At 40.0% G+C, this 20467-nt stretch overlaps 1 protein-coding gene across 1 annotated transcript in view; it reads right to left on the bottom strand.

Annotated features, from left to right (window-relative positions):
- The window catches only part of LOC306847420 (protein Jumonji), a 107541-nt gene that overhangs the window by 41048 nt on the left and 46026 nt on the right, over positions 1-20467 (bottom strand). Inside the window, exons 2-3 of the mRNA XM_079381370.1 lie at positions 10573-10708; positions 4518-4629 (exon numbers count right to left, since the gene is read on the bottom strand). Coding sequence (XP_079237496.1) covers positions 4518-4629; positions 10573-10708 — 248 coding nt within the window. The remainder of the gene's footprint in view (positions 1-4517; positions 4630-10572; positions 10709-20467) is intronic.

Below are 20467 nucleotides of genomic sequence, written 5' to 3'. Positions count from 1 at the left end.
AATCTCACAGTCTGTACTTTGTTTCTCGTAATTCTGAGGAAAGAAAGACAGAAACTCATAATTCAGAGGAAAAAAGTCTGAATTGCGAGATATGAAAAGTTGAAACTTTGCCTTTTTTCCGAGTTTAAATCTCACAATCTTTCTCAGAATTTACATCTCACTTTGCTTTTTCTGCCACAGGGTAAAAAAAACAAAAAAACTAACAAAGTAAGACTTTATTGCATTTGAGAGTTTATATCTCACAATTATATATACACTCAGAATTGTGAGACAAAAAGTTGCAAATACTTTTTGAAATTAATTAATTAATTAAATTCCGTGTTGGAAATGGGCTTCCATAATATGTGCATACTTGACATCAAAACAGTTTGAACCTTGAGTTTTGTGTTCTAACACTTGACCTGGGTGCAGTGTGCTGCCATGGGTATGGCTGTAGTTTAATGTCTATAGAGTTGCACTGGTGAGCACTGACACGAATAGTGTGAAAAGGCCCTAAGAAAAACACTAGAATTTATTCTCAACACACCCACAGTAAAGAAATTGTGTAAAGGCAGCACTGGTCCAACACAAAAGACTAATTTGGCAGCGACTGGGCAGCCACTAGACAAACAATTGGAACGATCTTCTCTTTAAGAAGGGTTCTCAAACAAGTAAACAAACACACACTAAAAAGACGAGCCTCTTCAGCGCCTGCCACGTTTGGTGCCCCCTTGTCTCCTCTAACTGGGGTTTTGTGTTTATTCAGCACGTCTAGGTGACTGCGGTTTTAATCGAGGGATGGGAAGTTGCTGCTTTGACACTTGGCAGAACTTGGAGGCCTCTCTCTTTCTCAATCCTGGGAATGCAAACAGCAGTCGTCTCTCAAACGGCTTTCCACGTCCCTCCCCCTGTAACCTGGCCAGACCCTGCACCTGTGCCTCTGTCTGTCTCTCCTCCCTTACATTTTCTCTCTCCCTCGCTTTCTTTTTGGGTTTATTGTAGGCCAGATGTGAGAGACATTGGCAGTGCCTCAATCAGACTCCTTGTTGTTGTCTTATGTGGGCAGCAGATGCCTAATAAGTTGCCCAGCACGCACACATGCAAGCACACAAACTGCCAACACATGCAAAAATCCAATAGAGCACCAAATGTCAGGCAAGGAGTGATTCATTAAAGGAAACGTTCACCCAAAAAGTATTTTCTGTCATCATTTACTCACCCTCAAGTTGTTAAAAAATAACTAAAATAAACATGACAGACCTTCCTCTGTGGAAGTCAAAAGAAGGGACTGAAGCTTTTAAGAAACAAAACAAAACGCAAAACAATTATTTAAATGATTAAATTAAATAAATACAATTTTACAAAAAAAATTAAAGCTCCACAAAACCATCAGTCATAAAAGTAGTTTATATAATGCTGGTACTAAATCATTATTATAATAAAAGTATATTATTCCAAATACTGAATACAATATTCAACAGTCCTAGCTCCTCTCAGTTCACGAGTGATGTCTGTTTGTGAACAAATCACTATTTTGAGTTCGAATGATTCATTCATGAATCAAAATTATGTTTTTTTAATTCGCTGATTCAATGTTCTGATAAGCAGTTCCTCGATTAATGTCTCACAGGAAGACGTTATGTACCTCACAGTTGGACTCGTAATCTAAAGGTTGCGGGTTCGAGTCTCGGGCCGGCAGGGATTGTAGGTGGGGGGAGTGAATGTCCAGCGCTCTCTCCACCCTCAATACCACGACTGAGGTGCCCTTGAGCAAGGCACCGAACCCCCAACTGCTCCCCGGGCGCCGCAGTATAAATGGCTGCCTACTGCTCCGGGTGTGTGTTCACGGTGTGTGTGTGTTCACTGCTGTGTGTGTGTGTGCACGTTGGATGGGTTAAATGCAGAGCACGAATTCTGAGTATGGGTCACCAAACTTGGCCATTTCACCAAAAAAAAAAAAAAAAAAGAAAAAAGAAATCTGTCATATGACTTCAGAAGTTTTTGAATTATATGGACCAACTTCAATTATGTTTTTGTGTCCTTTTTAAAGCTTGAAAGTCGACATTCATTCTAATTACATAAAAAAACAACAAAAAACTAAATGATCCTAATGTTCCTTAGAAGAAATAAGTCACACAGGTTCAGAAAAATATGAGGGTGAGTACATGACAGAACCTCTCTTTTCGACTAAACTATTCCTTCAAGAGGCAGAGCAAAGCCCACAATTAATGGCCCACAATGCTTTACCGTTTACACTGCATCTGCTGCGCTCTACTTCTTTGTACTTGCTTAACTCTCTGCACTGCCCATCTCGCCTCCCACTCGCTCCACGTAAAGCTGTTTTAATGATGATGTCTCCAGGACAGCGCTCTGATTAACCATTATAACAGGGTATTAAGTGACAGGTAAACCAGCGGCAGGTGCTTTCTGCCCGCACATGCTCATTCTCTCTCGATCTCCCATAGGTGCTAGAGGCTTGACAGACAGAAACCCAGACAGAAGGTCTCTGTGAACGTTTCTTTCAGGAGGGGGTTGAAACGGACATCTGCTGGGGTCTGGCCGCTGCGGTGTGGAAGCGCTGCGTTGTGTGGCGTTCGGTGGGCAGCGTCATCTTTGAAGCGGCGTCTGCTCTCAGAGCGGTTTTGTTCCCTCGAAGCCAGTGGTGGGATTAATTCAGACTCTCCAGAGGAAGAAAAGCCTCTTCAGTGGGCCTACGCAACTGTTTGTAAGGGGGTTTATGGCACACCATGAAAGTTGTGCCATTAAACAGTGGGCTTGATGAATAGGTCTTCCATAATACTAATGCCACCCCCATCAATGTGCGATTGAGCATTGAATGTGGCCATACACTCAGATCAAAGTCAAATCCTGTTTGAAAGGAGATGGGCGACTTAAAAATGAGAAACACGGCAAAGAGCTCAAATACCGAATTATAATGCCAAGTGAAACATAAAAGAAGGGAAATTGAATGAGGTAAACACTTATACAGCTGCCTTATGGGTAAAATGCATCATTTTAAATAATTTTTTATCAATACTTTTCAGCATTGAATGAAATATATTTACTGTCGAAATTTCTACATCAGCCATCTTGGATGATTTTATTTCACTGCGCTTTCTGCAATGCATTCTGGGACTGGATTGACCTGAAAGTATAGATCTGATAGAATCTGGAAAAAAAAATTAATAGGCTTCTCAAAAGTCAAAAGTCCATTCGCAGATTGTACATGATTACTTTTCTGTAGCTGAATCGAGTTCAAGTTTTCAACCAAATCAGTTTGAGTAGGAGACGTTTATCATCAAGATGCCTTGTCATCTTAATTTTATGTTGGAACTTATTTTTTCGAATGGATTCGACTGCATAAAAAAGTTCAAAATATCAGAGTCCATGTCAAGTTCATGTGCAAGTCTACCCAAGTTCGTCTGAGACTATAATTATTCATAATTGCGGTCAGAGTTTGAGTCCCACAACTCTAATGAGAACTACGGGGATATCAAGACTTACAAAGAACAATGACTTAAAATTTTGGCCCGTTTATCCTTCAAAGCAATCAAATTCTCTTCTCTAGTGTAAGAGAATATAGTGTAAGAGTCATATGAACTACTTTCACAGTGCTTTTGTGTCGTTTTTGAAACTTGAACGCTTCAATCGTCATTCATTGTAAATTCTGGGAAAAGAATAGCCAGTATATTATTCTCAATTTCTCCTTTTGTGCTCTATAGAAGAAATAAAGCCATATGGATTTCAAATGATGATCTAGTGACGACAGGAATTTCATTTTTGCCATACTATTCCTTTGAGCCCTACAATTCCAATAAATATCACACGAATTACAAGACAAGCTGCTTTACCGGAATCCAAACACAACAAAAGACATTTGATGAAAAATATGAATCAACAGAGAGCACCAAAAGTGTATTACAAGCTCAGTGTGGCCGAGTAAATTAGCAGTTTATGATTTTTCTCACCATTTTCCAGGCAGCGTCTGCCTCAAAGGCACAGCTCAAAAAAAAAAGAAAAAAAAAAAGCTTGTCTATTATGTTTCTTCTCCAAGCAGCTTGCATCCTCTCGCTCTCTTCAGAGCTTTTCCAAAATCACAGATTACAACATTGCACACTGAATTGTTAATTACCGACTGTACTTGAACATATTAACTCTGCTGCTTTTAATTAATAATCAAAAGTGTTTAAGCGTGTCTTAAAGTGACTAATTAAAAGCCACCATGACAGAAATTCATTTCAAAGAATTACCACTTGTTATAAGGTCCTCTGACTCCTTTTAATGAAGCCGTTTTCCCTGACTGTAATTTTCTGCTAAATAAAGCTGGAAATAAAAACAAATGAGGAAATTAAAAACATGAAGGCTAACATCAGTCAGTGAAATATCTCAGTCTGAGAATACCGCACTTTAATGGCATCTGTTTTCATACTCTCTTCTTCAGCTGCCTTTAAAAGTGCACTCTCAGCTCGAGTTACCGGCCAGGGATCCAACCAACTCTTTAACATTGACCTCTGAGAGAGCGAGAGTGGGTCACTCACCTCTTTTTGGCCGGGCAGTCCTCAGAGTACTCGCTGCTTCCATCTGTGCTCTGAGAGCAAGACCCTTCCACTTTACGTCCTCCCTTAGACCCACATCCATTCAGCTGGGAAGCTGAAGAGAAAGATATAAACAGCAAAAACATGAGAAACAGTAACAACCTCCAGATGCAGCATGTCAAGTGATCAAATTTAATATGAAATATCATCACCAGTGTGGTTTTGCTTTAATAAATGCAATGCAGAACTGAAATAGAGTACAAGCTAATGGAAAAAGAGAGATTGTTTACTTCAGAGTCTGACCGAAAGATGTAAGCTGAAAAATGACGACTTAAACTTAACACTCAGCATGAATAGACTGTTGGTAGACTTTTAATGTTTTGACACAAATTACAAATACATAAAAAAAAAGCAAAGACCTATTCAAATTGGCACCAAAATTTTGGAATTTTCCTTTTCATTTAACCAGAATGTTATGCTTGAAAGTCAATGTAAGACTATGAAATTGTGCCATCACCAATGTTTGAGTTATCTTGTGCTGATTCGAGCTTGTAAATATGAAGTGGAGCATCATTACATAAACAATGAAGGAGAAAGTTGAAATTAGCTGCAGTCTCTATTTAATATATAATATATTAATGTTATTGCCATTATTATATACTATTATAAAAACACTTTCATGTTGTTGTTTTCGTGATTTTCCCTTTTATTGACAGATAATGTATTTTTTTACACAATATCACAGTTACCTTTTTAAATAACATTACTATTCTATTTATAAAATACTTTAAATGACATTTATAACTGAAAACTAGGTCTACTCCTATCTCCATCTGGCAAAGAAACACCGTTTAATAAAATATAAGCTTCTCTATGTCTGAAATTTACATTGTTGGATAATGGACATTTAAAGGACAAGATTATCACAAGTGAGCAAAAAAAAAGAAAAAGAAATGCATATTTAGTATATAATATATATTAAAAGTAAGATGAGTGGGAACAGAATTTAAGACAAGAAAACCTGTAATACAATGTCTGAAGAGTTCTGGATGTTAACGATAGAGCATCCGGGATTATACGGATTTAATTTCTGTGTTTAGTAACATTCGTTGAGTGAATATATAGAATCATCAAACATTCCCATAGCTGGGCCTCAAATCTCCAACCGGCCAGAAAAACAGCTGGAGAAGAAAGAAACTACAATAAAGCTGCTTTCCAACACATACATGAAAAGCTATAAAAATGCTTCTCTCTCATATACAGACCAATATGGCAGGACTTCAAAGCATCCATGTGAAGTCCTAAGAGGTCTATTCTTGTGGGACAAAACAGTCTTTGAGAAAATTGGGATGGTTTAACTCCAAATAGAAAAGCAGCAAAACAACATGTCCTATATTCAAATCGACTCCTCAAGTGCAAGTGCAAACAGGCTCGCGAGCCGCTGCCTTCATCACGACACGGGAAGCCAAAACCCGAGAGAGCTGGCCAAGCCAAGCCAACGTGGGTGGAGAGGGATCAGATGTAAACAGCTTAAGGCGGGCTGCTCGCTTCCCGCGCCGTGTTTTACATATGTTGGTCTCACTTGAGTGGCTGTGTGAAAGACAGTCGGAGTCTAGCAGAGCCAAACGTCCTGTCTTCCCTCTCTCTCTCTCTCTCTACAGGCCGGGAGAGCATGTGAGTGTTTATCAACCGGCTGTCCTTCAGGGCCTCTAATCATATTTATGCGTGTTTAACTAAGCCCGACGCCTCGCTGCGTTCACCTCCTGGTTTCCAAAGAGAGCGGGATGTTGTGTGAGCAGTGTGCTGTTACGATGTGCAACCCATTAGTTAATTTCGAATATGAACCAATGGAGAAATGCTGTATAGGAGTGTCCCGTGACTCTCATCACATATCAGATGCCCATAAGCATAATTGCAACAACACAAAACAAATCTAGACGGAGTCATAACACTCCAAATGAACACATAAATTGCTTGTCACTGGAAACTTGCCACTTTATGCCATGGTTAGGGCCATTGTTTTGTCTGTTGACCTGGGCCTGGTCCTTAACCGGACTGTGGACTTCAAAAAAAAAAAAATTAAAAAATACGTTTTTGCAGGGCCGATACTGATTATCACAGTTTAAGTAGACCAATAACCGATATTTTGAACTGATATACATGTCTGGTGTAAAAATTAAAATTAATGTCAAAATGAAGAATAACATAACCATAAAAATGTTTAATATCAGAGCCGATAATCGGCTGACCCCTAAAAAGGATTGACAGTTTATACTTTTTAGTAAGTAAAAGACCTTTTAGTACAATTCTAAAAGTGTTCAGATCATAGTTCACGTCTTTTTGCTGGGGATAGTGAAAAGTGAATGTAAGAATAGATTTTATAGTATTACTAATGTTTCAAGATTAACATTTACTGGACTGAAGCAACTTGGACTTTAACTGGTCTGAAGGCTTACTGGATTATCCAAACATCATTTGTTAGATTAATGATAAAATATGACTATCAAATATGATCATCAGGCTTTTGAGGAATGTTTATGTGTTCATCTCTCTATCATCACTGTACTGCATTGCATTCAATTTTTTGACCCCCACAAAAACTATACAGCTTTGATCATAAAACTAAGTATTCGAATATCATCTTACTAAAACATATTATTTGGAGATATAGAGCGACAATTGATAGTTATATACATTTTATGAAAGTAGTCTGCTATGAAATTGATCATGTAAATTACAACTACTTGACAAATATTGCAACTGGGCTCTGGTGCAAAAATACATTTACAAAAGTGTAGCATACGTCCCTTATAATAAGAGCATGTCTGGTCTGTGGTGGCAGATGCAGTTGCAGCTGATTTTTGGCCAAAATAGGCTGTTTTTGTCCTCTTAACGCTGCCTCAAAATGGATGCCAGTGCCACATTGTTTGGAACACAAAAGCTAAAACATGTCCCCTGACGGTCCCCTTTTGTCTGCTCTGCATGCTGAGCTGGGAAACGATGGGCTTCAGGAGCAGAGCAGCCAAGTAGTGATATACGGTCACATGGAGGTTGGTTCCTTCAGACATCTGAAGACTCATTATTACTCATGGACCTGTGCATTGAATATTTTGAGCTTCACTTTTCAGATGGTCTGAAATTATGAAAACAAAAACAAATGAATACATATAGAAACAGAGAAACCAAGAACTAAAGAATTAGTTCTTTGAGAAAGAACAACATTGTCCACAGACATTTGTCAACAAGTCACAATCTGGGATAGGGGTTTAGCAAGGGAGGGAAAAAATGCTGACACACTGAAAAGGCAAAATGATACAACAGAAAAAGTTCATCTGATGCATTAGTATATAGATCAACAATTTACTTAAGAAATAGCAAACGCGGCTCTCGCTCCATACCCGTCCCATTTTTTTGTTTACTGAAATTGCGTGACAACTAAAAATCATCAGCGATTACTAACGTATGGATGGAACCTAAATCTGACGCTGATCCTTTCATGTCAAAGCACACTACGTTTGCGTCTGTTGAGCATTTGCATCTGTGAACAAAGTCTTCATGCATCACCCTGCGTTAAACCCCCTGCGTTCAAAGGGATTAGCATTACCCTGAGGTAGCAACGCAACGTAACACATACGACAACAAGAAAACAAGATTAAGTGCTGTTGTGATAAGAGCTTATTATCAGTTTAAGAGTTTATTCAAAGAGTGTGTATCTAGCGTCCTGCCATAGTCTCAACGGAAACCCCTTCGGCTCGAGTCTCTCTGCATGTTTACATGCGGAGCGAGGGGTTTGGGCTTGAACTCCTGCTGTTTTTAGAGTCACTGGGACGAGATAACCTGTCACCAGCTGACCACATGGCAGCTACTCTGAATAATAATCTTTGTTCAGAGTAGTTGAGATATTTGTTTGCAAACAAAATAAGGTTGTGAGAGACTACAGGCCTGTTTAATATGCTGTTCGAGGACATCGATCGTTTAGCAGACGAAACATTGACAATGTTTGAAAAATATCGAAAAGTATCAAAAATATTTACATTAGACAACAAACTCTGTTGTTAAAATAAGATGTGAGCTAGGACCTTAAAAGTGACATCAAACTGCATTTGCAACAATTTCACCTATGTGATCTCAAATATTTGTGAAACAGGACACTTGGCGAGAAAGTAATTTTTTTTTAAATTCCTTACGGCATAGTAAAGCCAGGCTCACACTGTGCGATTTTTAATAATCTTTTGCGATTGCTGCTTGTCACACTGTACGAACATGATCCCCATGTCAGACTGTAGGATCTCAGTTGTCTTAATGTCAGACTGTACGACAGTCAAGACGCGACAAAAACGGATGTACTCAAGAAGACTTGTCCGGAGTTTTACGTCATCAATACGTGACCCGCGTTCTCTCGCTATAATGGTATCTAGCAAACAACAGCAACGTGTAGCGTTAGTTTTATTAATTACATGCCTTGATGTTAAAATAAAAACAAAAAACGAAAAAGACGACGTGTGTGGAGCAAGTCATGGCTGGGCAAAAGAGGACTTTATGGACTTCCAGTTCTCCAGAGCGAACTTGAGGTGATTTTGTTATTCGAGTTTAAACATCCTGCCCCTTAATAAATAAACTTTAAGTAAACTTTACTTTGTACATATATTGTTTTTTACAAATAATGAATGGTTTGAAGTTGTCGCGCTAATTGCGTAATCAAGTTCAGTGCTCCTATTGGTTCTTGGTTTGACGGTTGTTGTAGGAGATGTCACACTGCAGGAAACTTGAGGAAAGTGTCTGAAATCTTCTGACACTGCCAGAATTTAATCGGAGGAAAAAATTGATCGCAACGGCCATTAATCGGCTGTCGGTGAACATGTCAAACCAGCGATCTAGACAACCGATTTTAGCCTAGGATTATAGGAATCTTTTAGGATGTTAGGATTTTCAAAATTTGTCTCAGACGAACAAATCGTGGCCAAAATCGCACAGTGTGAGCCGGGCTTAAGTGGACTATTTCTCTCAGTTGTTTTGTTCACATCAAATGATTCCATCTACTCTAAATAAAGAGAAACATCCTGTAACTCCTGAGTCTGACATAAGCTATCAACAGGTGAAATGGAATAGAGTCTTACTTCTGTTTTATTTCTTTTATTTTTCGCTCTTTTTCCCAATTGAGTGATAAAAAGGGTAAGCCCACATCAAGAGAATGCTTTCCCCCTCGTCTCCGCCTGGCTGTGCAGACTCGTACATATGAGGCCTGTTCTTTGTTCCCTGTAGAGTCTCAGAGCTCTTTTTAGTGAAAGCTCTGGCTTTCTGAGGCCCGTGTGAAGTGAAGTCCCAGAGTGCCGAGCTTCAGCGTCAGACACGCAGCTATCAGACGACTTCCAAAGCTCTGAAGTAACCTAGATCATATGGCACTTTTATAAATATACTTACTGGAAGCCTCCTTAGGAGCTTCCTTTGACCAAACAAAAGCAGATCAAATCAAACAGTCTTTGCACTGAACTAAAAGAGAAAGTGCTAAATCAAAGCTGGCTTCTACAGATGTAAACACGCATTAATAACAGATTTTAAAATCAAATGGGTGACCATATGTCCTGTTTTTCCCAAACAAGTCCTGGCTGGGATTTCTAAATTGTTCAGCCTAAAATGTACAGCTTTTGGCTGAGTTTTGCTGTCTATAGTCTTCACACATTATATATACACATGTATGTGTTTTGCTTTGACTGTTCTCTGTACAGCCCATCTTATAAAGCATGCCACGATTGGTCGATTATGTGCGATGCCTGCACGCTATTGGTCAAACTACTTATCAGTCATTACCTTTTATCCAGTTTGAAAACAATAGGAAAACAAAACCAAAACCTGGACATTTTAGGCAATTTAGAAATCCCAGCCAGGACACGTCCAGGAAAAAGAGGATGTATGGTCACCCTATATAAAAGTGTTGGTACTTGTCCAGCATGTGAAAAACTGCACAAAAACAAACCTGTATACAGTTTAACAAGCTATTAACGCAGTGATTAGATGCTTAGTGAAGAAAAGATGGAAAAACTTTGAAAGCGTGTCTTACCATTAGGCCCTTTTCCTCCATTGCTGAGGTCGTCACAAAGCTGGCGCTTCTGAGCACTCTTGAACTCCTTCAGCGAGAGATAGAGCACCTTCCGCACCACCCGCTCCTCCGACCAGGGCATCCCATCATTATCATCCTGTAAAGACAGAGAGGATCAGCACTACAGCAGACACCTCATCAGCACTCAAGACACTGACAAACATCAACAGCTGCTGCTTGAGCAAACAAATAAAATCAATCTCCAGCACTTTCCACAAAAATCACACTTAAATGCGCACAAACAAATGGTCTTATTGTGATGATTCATGATGACTTCATTTTCCCTCTACTTTAGGATCAGTGATTTGTTTGATCTTGGACTTTTTCAAAAACTGCATCACCTTTTAGAGAGATTTTTAAGAATGGAACAAAGACAAGTACTTCCTTTCCAAAAAATACAGTTTCCTTTCCAGACAACAATCCTTGATAACAATTCTGAGTCTATCTATAGAATAATTGTCCACGCAGGTCTCACACAGGTCAGATTCTCACAGGCGTGCTATAAATATCAAAAGTGTTCAGTAGGAGTTTTACTATTTTCATTCACTAACAGGTTTAGTTGCGGACCTTCACCATATGGAAGTATTATTTAATATAACATATTTAATAAACAGCAGTAGTGTAGTTGCCAAAACCTAAATATTTAAATATAAATATTAAATATAAAAACTGAGAAGATATGAATAAACCCGTTTAAATACAGCAAGTACATACGTTTTATCAGTACAATTCATCTGTAGATGAGGTGAACGACACTTATGGTAGCAAACAACCACATATGCTGACATTCAAAGAGCCAGTTAAAATGTTATTTCCCACCCAGACAATAACGGCTTCCTCTCTCTCTCAGAGCGCGCTCATCTCGAGATGGGAACTACAGACATTCCCGTGCCGTGGACGTGGGGGGGTTGTGTTACTCACAGTTACTGTACTGAATGAGAAGCGCGTCAGTTACACAGCTACAGTACAAAAACAAAAACAGTAATGAAGCCTTCTACATGTGAATGAAGGAGTCATGGTGCAGACAATGCTATATGATAAAAGTAACACAATCTGTTCTTGGTTAACTGAGGTTAATGTTAATGTTTCATTTATGTAAGATGTATGCACCACATTAAATTTAGTTGTAAATGTTCAAATTGTGTAATTCAAATGAATGGAAATGAGTCCCTTTTTCAGTATTTGTCTATGTGATATATGATCGCCTGATCACACATATTAACTCACTGCAAGGTTCAATTCTTAACACTAAGTTACTAAAACAGAAAAAGCTTCCGCAAGCACCACTAACAGTTAGTAATAGTTACTGCGCTTCACATGACTTTTACCAATTTACTGATTTTGAGACCCAAAACTGGACAAATCTGGAGGAAAGGCCCAATTAGAAGTGTAAGGTTTGCACGGTGGCATTGTTTCCTTTGGGGTTCAGCAGAAGGCGGGGCTTAGGGAAACAAAAGGCATGGGAGTGTGTGCGTGTACGAGTTCCTGTGCGGGGGCTGACACTGACAGGTGAACATCAGATCTCCCAGCAGACATATCAACAAACACACACACACACCTCGAGACTGCTCTACGCACTGATGCGCTGCAGAAGCCTGACAGCGGCTGATTGGGCATGTGGTGTGTGAAACCACCAGAGCACCTCGTTAGAGACACACACACCTGCAGACACGCACGCACACACAGACAGAGCGCGGCTCAAAATAGCCTGCATGCAAAGCCGCAGCTCAACCACAGCGCTGTTTTCACAGACACCAGAATTAGCAAGCGATACAAAGTGCCAGTTTTAAGAATTAACTACATATTATTGCTCTAATGTGCCACGCTTGGGTCCTATGCCAATAGAGGGCAATAATATCAGCGTGCGAGTGCGCATAGAGCGCTCCGCACAGACGGCGAGGTGGGCTGAAGCGCTCAGAGGCGTGATGCTGTCACTGGATCCCAGGAGCACAATCCAGCAGGCTGCCGGGTAGGCAGCAATTACCCTGTGCTCGCTATCACCTCACGGTCTGGCGCCGAGCCAGTGCTGCTCTCTGAATAGAGTATTACTCCTCACAGCGCGCACACACCTCTCCCGTCTGGAAAAAAAACCTCTTCTCTCAACTCTGGGGGCCGACCACGAACGCTTTGCCTTCAAGTTTGTTTTCTTTTTTCCTTTCCACCCGCCTGGCAAGCCGCCACAGTTATTTCCTTCTTGCGCTACATATAGCATTCCAACTGAAAAAAAAAATGCTGAGCTGGATACTGGCGTTAACAGAGCTGTAGGAGTGCAGCACGGCTCACTAGCCTGCAATGAAAACCACGATCAGAAGAATGGAACAATCATATTACTGCTCCCAATGTTAAAACGAATGCCGAGTCACAGAGGTTCTGCGCAGATACAGATATTCAGTGTAAGCTTGTGTTTTGCAGCGTTCATGGATGTGCGAATTGACAAGGCTTCCAGGAGTCAGTGTGGCAGCTAATTGCACAGTTGTGATAGCTGAACCCATTGCAAACAACATATTAACTTTTTTCCCAGCTGAGAATCAAGTTAGAAACATGCTGATCTCGGAACAGACTCTTCTCTGAGGTAAATCAAACCATGCGGCTACACATTTAATGCTAATTTTACACTTAGCCTTTAAAAGGGACAGTTTAGCATTTAGGAATGCTAAAAACAATGAGATGAATTTATATGAACACATTTACATTATTTAGTTTGGATTCAAAATTAAAAGCATGCCAGGAAAGCTAAAATGTCAGTAAGTAAATATAAAACAAGTATGTGTCGCATTGTTAGCATAACCGCAGAGGCCACTTTGCATCAGCATACAATGCGTTCTACTTGTTTTCATCAACTAGTCATCATCTAGTCATTTTGCTGAGCAAGTAATCCTAAGTTTAATTAAACTGTCAACATGTTTATAGCTAGCTAACTGAACAACATATCTGATTCAACAGGATTTGAAGGTCACTTGATTGCACACTGGGTTGCCACAATGATGCAACAACGCAATGAATGTTAAAATATACCTGACACTCTAGTTTAATCAGTTATAACTTCTACAGAGATATTGCGTAGAAACTGGACAAGGATGAAGCATTCTGGTGCACGTGTTAAAGCATCTGTTCGTACATGCTTTCAAATGAAGTACACTTTGAAAGGCAATGCATTTGGTTTAAAACACAAGTGACTTAAGAATCATATACAAGACGCTAATCTGCCCATAACATGCACAATCACATACACACAAACTTGTCAAACAAAATTTGTCGCAAAGACAAGCATCAGAAAGCTGCTTCTGGTGGTTAGTGTGACGACGCCAAGCTCATTCATACTCTGGCAGAATTGGTTGGCAGCACCGGTACTCAGATGTGACGAGACACAGAGAGCTGGCACAAGCTAAGAGACACCACTCACCCGCGGCACACGTACGAACACTCACCCTGCCTCCCAAAACCCCCTCTGCTGCATCCCAAAGGAGCTCGGAGCCTCGTTAATGAGCACCGGGAGCACATGGGTGTGTGACAGAGCGAGGAGAAGTGTCTCTCATTCACACACACTCATGCATACACACACCCATCACATAGATGGCCCAAGTGGGACTTTGGGCTCCTAGCATACTTAAAGCGTTCCAATGAGGGCATACGCAATGAGGATGCAAGATCTCCACCAGTCAACAAGACAACAGGCATGTGGCATTACGAGCAAAGTTTCTTTTTGGAAAGTTTAAAGAGTGAACAGAGGCTAAACTGAACACAGAGCATCTGTCTGTAACCACCATTGAGCATGCATTTCCTGAGAAACTTCCCTTTTTATTGCAATCTTTTTGCAAACATCCCCTCCAGACAGATTGCTCAGCAGCATTAGCAACCATGAGAGCGACTGAATCTTGCACCACAGGCAAACACCACAATGGAAGAAGCAAAGGTCTGTTGACCCCTAACGACTGACTAGCAAATCTGACTAGTTTTAACTAATATTTTACCTTGCTGTTAACGGTAACAATCAACCAAGCATGCATCCACTAGTTTCCACCAGTGTTGTGCAAGTTACTTCCAAACTGTAATACATTACCGATTACTAGTTACTATTATTTAAAAGTAATTCCTTGCCTTACAATATTACCGTCTCAGGATTGTAATGCGTTACATGACTCCTGTATTACTTTTGAGTTACTTTCACCAAAATATCTACAGAAGTAGAACTTAACATTCTAAAATGACAATGTACTAGAGCCCTGCCCTAATGGCAAAGTGTTTGTATTTCGTTCCGGCTTTTTATTAAGTTCATTTAGAAAAAACATTAAATAAGTTTTTTCTTTCTTAAAGTAACGGCCAAGCGGCAGACCCGCAGGCTGATCATAGCTTATGTTTGATCAATTTAGCCTTCTCAAATCATCACGACTTGCCTAAAATAAAATCTATAGATATACTAAAACAGTTCAAGCATATAACAATGTTTAAACGTTAAACCTAGAAAAATGTGCTGCATCCAGTAGTTTGTGCAGAGAGTGGAAGCTAAAGCGCAGCACATGGAGGCGCCAGCGCAATCAATTACAATTTTTTTTCAATGGAAACAACTTACGCAATAATTTTTGCTCATAAGAGTAATACATCATTCTGAACTGTAAAGGGTCTACTTTTATTTGTGTGCACTCACAATATCAACAAAACCTCTTGCTTTTATCTTGAACACGAGCGTTTCACAAAAATTAACCTAAAGTCAGCAACTACATGCCTCACAGACATGATAAATATATCTAAAGAAAGCTTTAAATTATTACTTAACTAAATAAATAAAAACGAAAACAAAAACTCTTTAATATAATCATTATCCGTGAGGATGCACTTCTCTCTAAAGGCGCGTCTAACAAGGAGATGTAGCGAATCCTTACTATTTCCCAGCAGACACATTCATGGTAATTACTTTTGCTGGGGCTTTTTCTTTATTGCGTGTATTTGAATGCAGAACTCTTCAGCTGTGCTGACGGCTCGCTGCTGCTGCGGGACACTAAACACCGTCGAGCCGCTCTTGACAGTCGCTGAAGCACGGACTCATGTTGTTTCCACCAGCGCGGCAATTTGTTTTCATCAATAATTGATGGATGTCTAAAATATAAAAATAAGGAGAAGCCTAAAACAGGCGTGAGGACCGGCCCGCGCCTGAACTATGACGTGAATATTGGCCCGAAGCCCAGCCCTAGGGACATAAAAAAGTCGGAGACCGACTTTAAATAAAAAATAAAAAATTGGGGCTAAAAGTGTTGTAACGCAAGCGTTACTGAACATATACGAGTAAAATATTACTGAAAATCGATTAGTAATGCCTTACACTACTGCGTCACAGCAAAAAGTAATACGTTACTGTACTGCGTTACTTTTGTAACGCGTTACTCCCAACACTGGTTTCCACCATACAACAACTTTTCTGCAAAAGTTTGAATGTAATCACTCTAAAATGGCATGTGGTGCAACCATTAAGTATATCAACCATCCAGAGTGTAACAATTATCCAATAACACCTGAAATCTGTACTTCTACCAAGGTTTCAGTCAATCAGATCATAAAGCGTATGTATATCACACCGACACTGAAAGGAGCATGAACCAACAAAAGATAAACTCCTTTATCTGCATGTTGGAAGTTCATACTGTACGCCTTCCTTCCCATTTGAATACATAATGACAGTGGATTCATTAGCATGCAGGCAGTCCATACTCTCGCGAGAGGCTCTTTTAAAAGAACACTGGAAGCCTGTTAGAATAAAAAATGCTAAATATAGTCACACAGTCCTGGATCTCATCAACAAAGAATTTAGGCCACGTGCCAACCGTGATCTTTCTCTTAACATCAAAAAATTTGTTATAACACGGATTCCTCGAAAAAGACAAGGCAAGAGAGGGGGAAAACAAGGCTAGAAGAGATGGCCTTCAAGAGCAAAAATATTAAAGCGCTTCTTCCTCTCTCTACACATGTCCTCCAGATGCTGGAGGAAGAAAGGAAACAAGCACACACAGCGGTATTTGCCCGAGATTTGGGTCAGCACTGCAGAGCATACATCTATGCTCGCTGGGTCTGCTGTAAGCTGATTGAAGGTGATTGGTTGGAGAGCAAAACATGGCTAGAGTCAGTCATGACAAGAAAGTGATTTTGTTTTGTTTGCTCTGAGAAAAAGCCATGAAGAGGATGACAAAGAGAGGGAGAGACGTTATCCAGTGCGGGAGGCCAACAGAGGCACCCTATTACACCCTTTACCTCAGTGCAGTGGAATGTCTGCGCAACACGGGCCACTTCAGAGCCAAAGGGTCCTTAGGGTCAGTCCTTCCCTGGACTCTGACTTTAACCCCTTTTCGATTGACAATAACAAAATGAGAGCACTCCCATTGCAATGACAGAGTGCACTGGAACCAAGAGCTGCTTAGCTGTAGTGTGATCCTTGGGAAGCAATTTATAACATGCTCAGAGTTACGCATCCACATTGCAGCAAAATACATGGTTCCTTTGAAAGCTCATCAATGGAGAAAGGTGCTTTTAGAAGCAAGTCTTTCAGTATGGGTCAGGAACAGTACTCAAAACTTTCGAGAGTATACTGGTAAGTGGAAAGGGGGTAGTGTAGGCCCAAGAACTCTCGAGGTACTCATACCTGCTCAAATTTAAAGGGATAGTTCACCCAAAAAGGAAAATTTGAAGTTTATCTGCTTACCCCCAGGTAAATGTATCTGTATACAATAAAGCCACAATACTTCTGGCCAACAGCAAAAATGTATTTTGCCTGTCACAATTTGAGGTAAATCAGGCTCTGTACATGATACTGATTTTTGTTGACAAATTGGTTTGCAACAGTTGTTGAATAAACAATTAAACTGAACTATTATGCTGTCTATCTGCTTGACTGCTTGATCACTAAGAGAGCATTGACTTGGTATGATGTTGGCTCAATATAAAAGTGGATTTTTAAAAAATAGCTTAGATGTAGTAAACTACTTTTGTCATGTTGCTATAGCTTAGCTTGCTACATTTCCCAGGGCTGTAGGTTTAGTGTAGTGAAGCTTCATTTAAAGAGGAGTAACTGTTAGCTTAGCTCACTACATTTTCCAAGTAGCTTGCCCAACACTGTTAAGACCTCAGTGTATCGTCACGAGCCACAGGGTTTAATTTGGTTTTGTCTGTGTATGTTTTTTTTTCACTCTCAAAGCCGTGGGTCCCATTGACTGCCATTATATGATTGACAGATTGCAACGGGTTGAGTTAAAAATCTTGAACAAACAAAGTCACCTGCATCTTGGATGCCCTGGGGTACGCAGATAAACTTCAAATTTTCATTTTTGGGTGAACTACCCCTTTAAAGGTCCCTGATTCCTTGAAAGTAATTCTGTCCTGTAGGTATGCCTGCAGTGCCTGCACAGAGTGGTAATAAGCACGTCTGTGTGTCAAGACAAAAACACTGTTATCAGTTCCTCTCTGCTCCGCTGATCAGCTCGACACTGGCGCAGTCCACAGATGGACGGCACAACCAAGCTCGACATGCTTGAGTGACAAATTGACATCACCAATCAGTGGCGTCAAGTCGGAAACAACAGCCAAAATGGAATATATTTATAAAAGAGCAGTGAGTTTCATTTTTACAGAAATAAATAAATGCCAGGTTGAATTACAGGTTATTGGAGAGAGCTGGCCACCTTCAGAGCTACAGCTGGCCCAATAAAAAGAGGCTTTAACAGCAAAACCTCTATACGCAATGGCCCTGGACTGGGGCCCCACAGTTATTTCTGCAAGCGAACAAGAGATAGAAGCTGGCCAGGCTTTTGCGGATGAATTAACACAACAGATCTGTACCACAGCGGCCTCTGAAAAGCCAGACAGGACTGCAAGAGAGATAACATGTGAGAGGAAAACAAGATGAAAAGAAATACAGTCAGAGAGATACAGCATCTAGATGATGATTAGTCATATATCAGTACATCAAAGATCGTACAGGCCAGGGGTGTCCAATCCTGCTCCTGAAGGGTTACCTTCCTAAAGAGTTCAGTTCTAAACCTAATTAATCAAAACCTAAATCAGCTAATCAAGGTCTCCCAGGCTGTACCCGAAATAATCGCATATACCATCATTCGCTGTTGATTTTGGAGAGCATTATGGGATTGAATGAGTGCATTTAATAATGTTCTATGAATTCAGACATGGGGGAAATTTTGGACATAGCCCTGTCTTTTCTATTATCAGTTATCCTCATGTCATTCCAAACCTAGAAGACTTCAGGAGAAAGTCTGAAGAATGTTCATGGTGCTATTTTCCATGCATGACAAGTAAATCGAAACAGTCAAGTTAAGGGACTCCATAAAAGTTGAAGATACAGAAATGTTTAATTTGTATTCACTGAAAAACTAATCAAATCTCATTCAAACTAATGACCTCAATCAAAGTTATACAACACCAGTTTTGAGCACAAGTTAGCAGTGGTAGGCAGTTAGCAGTGTAGGGAATTTATTCATTTGTCCATAAATACAAATTTGGAATGAAGGTGATTAAATACTGACAGATTTTTTATTTAACTTATTTAATTAAATGATGGGCTTGGGCCCAAACCAAACTACATTTAAAAGCTTACCTAGACACATAAAAAGGTTTAAATCAATCTACCTCTTTGTTGTGGTTCATGACATTTCTTAACAGCCTCTGAATGAAGGATATTAATACAGGGTAAATCTAACCAAACGCTCTCCTTCAGTGTGAGTCTGAGCAGGCCTGATATCCGTCACAGCCTGCAGGAGACCACACACCTAAAGAAGCCTCTAGCTGCCCTTTAAACACATACAACAAGGACCATGTGTTTAAAGGGATAACACCATACAGTCATGAGAAATTAGGACTGACCAAAATTAAACTACCCTGCAGAAACAGGAAGGAGAGCTCTGAATCAGCTTGGAGAGCGTTTGGTCCTCCTGAACTATCTCAAATCAAACAGTTCTGTGACTTCCTGACTTGGACATGAATGATTATTTATTTGATGAAGGAATTTGTGTGTATGAGGTAACATTCAACTTAGCACAGTGGCCTTGTGAACAAGCTGCTCAAATGTGACGTCATAATTTGACTAAAGAGAATTCAAGACCATACTGGGCACTCCTAATGCAAATCAGCTACTCAGAAAAGATGGTCATTATAAGGACAAGGCCAAATGAATTTTCCAAACAGGCATACAAACGGCTTCAAAGTTTCCCAAAAGGGTTGAAGAACCCAAACCAGGTTAACTTGATCTAGCCTAATACAATAGCTTAGTCTTTGAAGACACCAACCACACTGCAGTATCTTTTTCTACCTATCCCACAAAATTTACATTTTGGGCAGCATAAGGGCCGAATTCAGAGCAGAATTTACCTACTCAACTTAACCACAAAGCAAATGGGACTGACATCATTCATTTTGTGGGACCAATTTGATATGTTTGATAGGCCCAGATGGGATCTGCTGACATAAACACCCCCACCCCCCATACACACACACACATTTTGTGAGCTGATTTTGGAGAAAATGTATTTAAAAATGTATTGAACTGTATTTTAACGTATAATTAACAAAAAAGTTATTATTCAATTAATCAAACTAGCACATTTTGGGGAAGTTTAGCACTTGTGTGAATGATGACTGTGGATTTCAGCATGTGCTGATTTAGTGTCTGATCATGTACTCATAAACCACACAGCATTCAAGAGCTGATCATGCGTGTTTAAAGTGAGCAGATTACCACACACACACGCACAGAGAGATAAGCATGAGCGTGTGAGCGCTCTGGACAGAGGAAGCGGTGTGTGACTAGGAGGAAACCCCACGCATTAGACGTGGTAAAGCATGAGAGATCTCAGAGCTCACA

This window comes from Barbus barbus, assembly GCF_936440315.1.
Source record: "Barbus barbus genome assembly, chromosome: 27".
NCBI lineage: Eukaryota > Metazoa > Chordata > Actinopteri > Cypriniformes > Cyprinidae > Barbus > Barbus barbus.
This window is presented reverse-complemented; position numbering and strand designations above follow the sequence as displayed.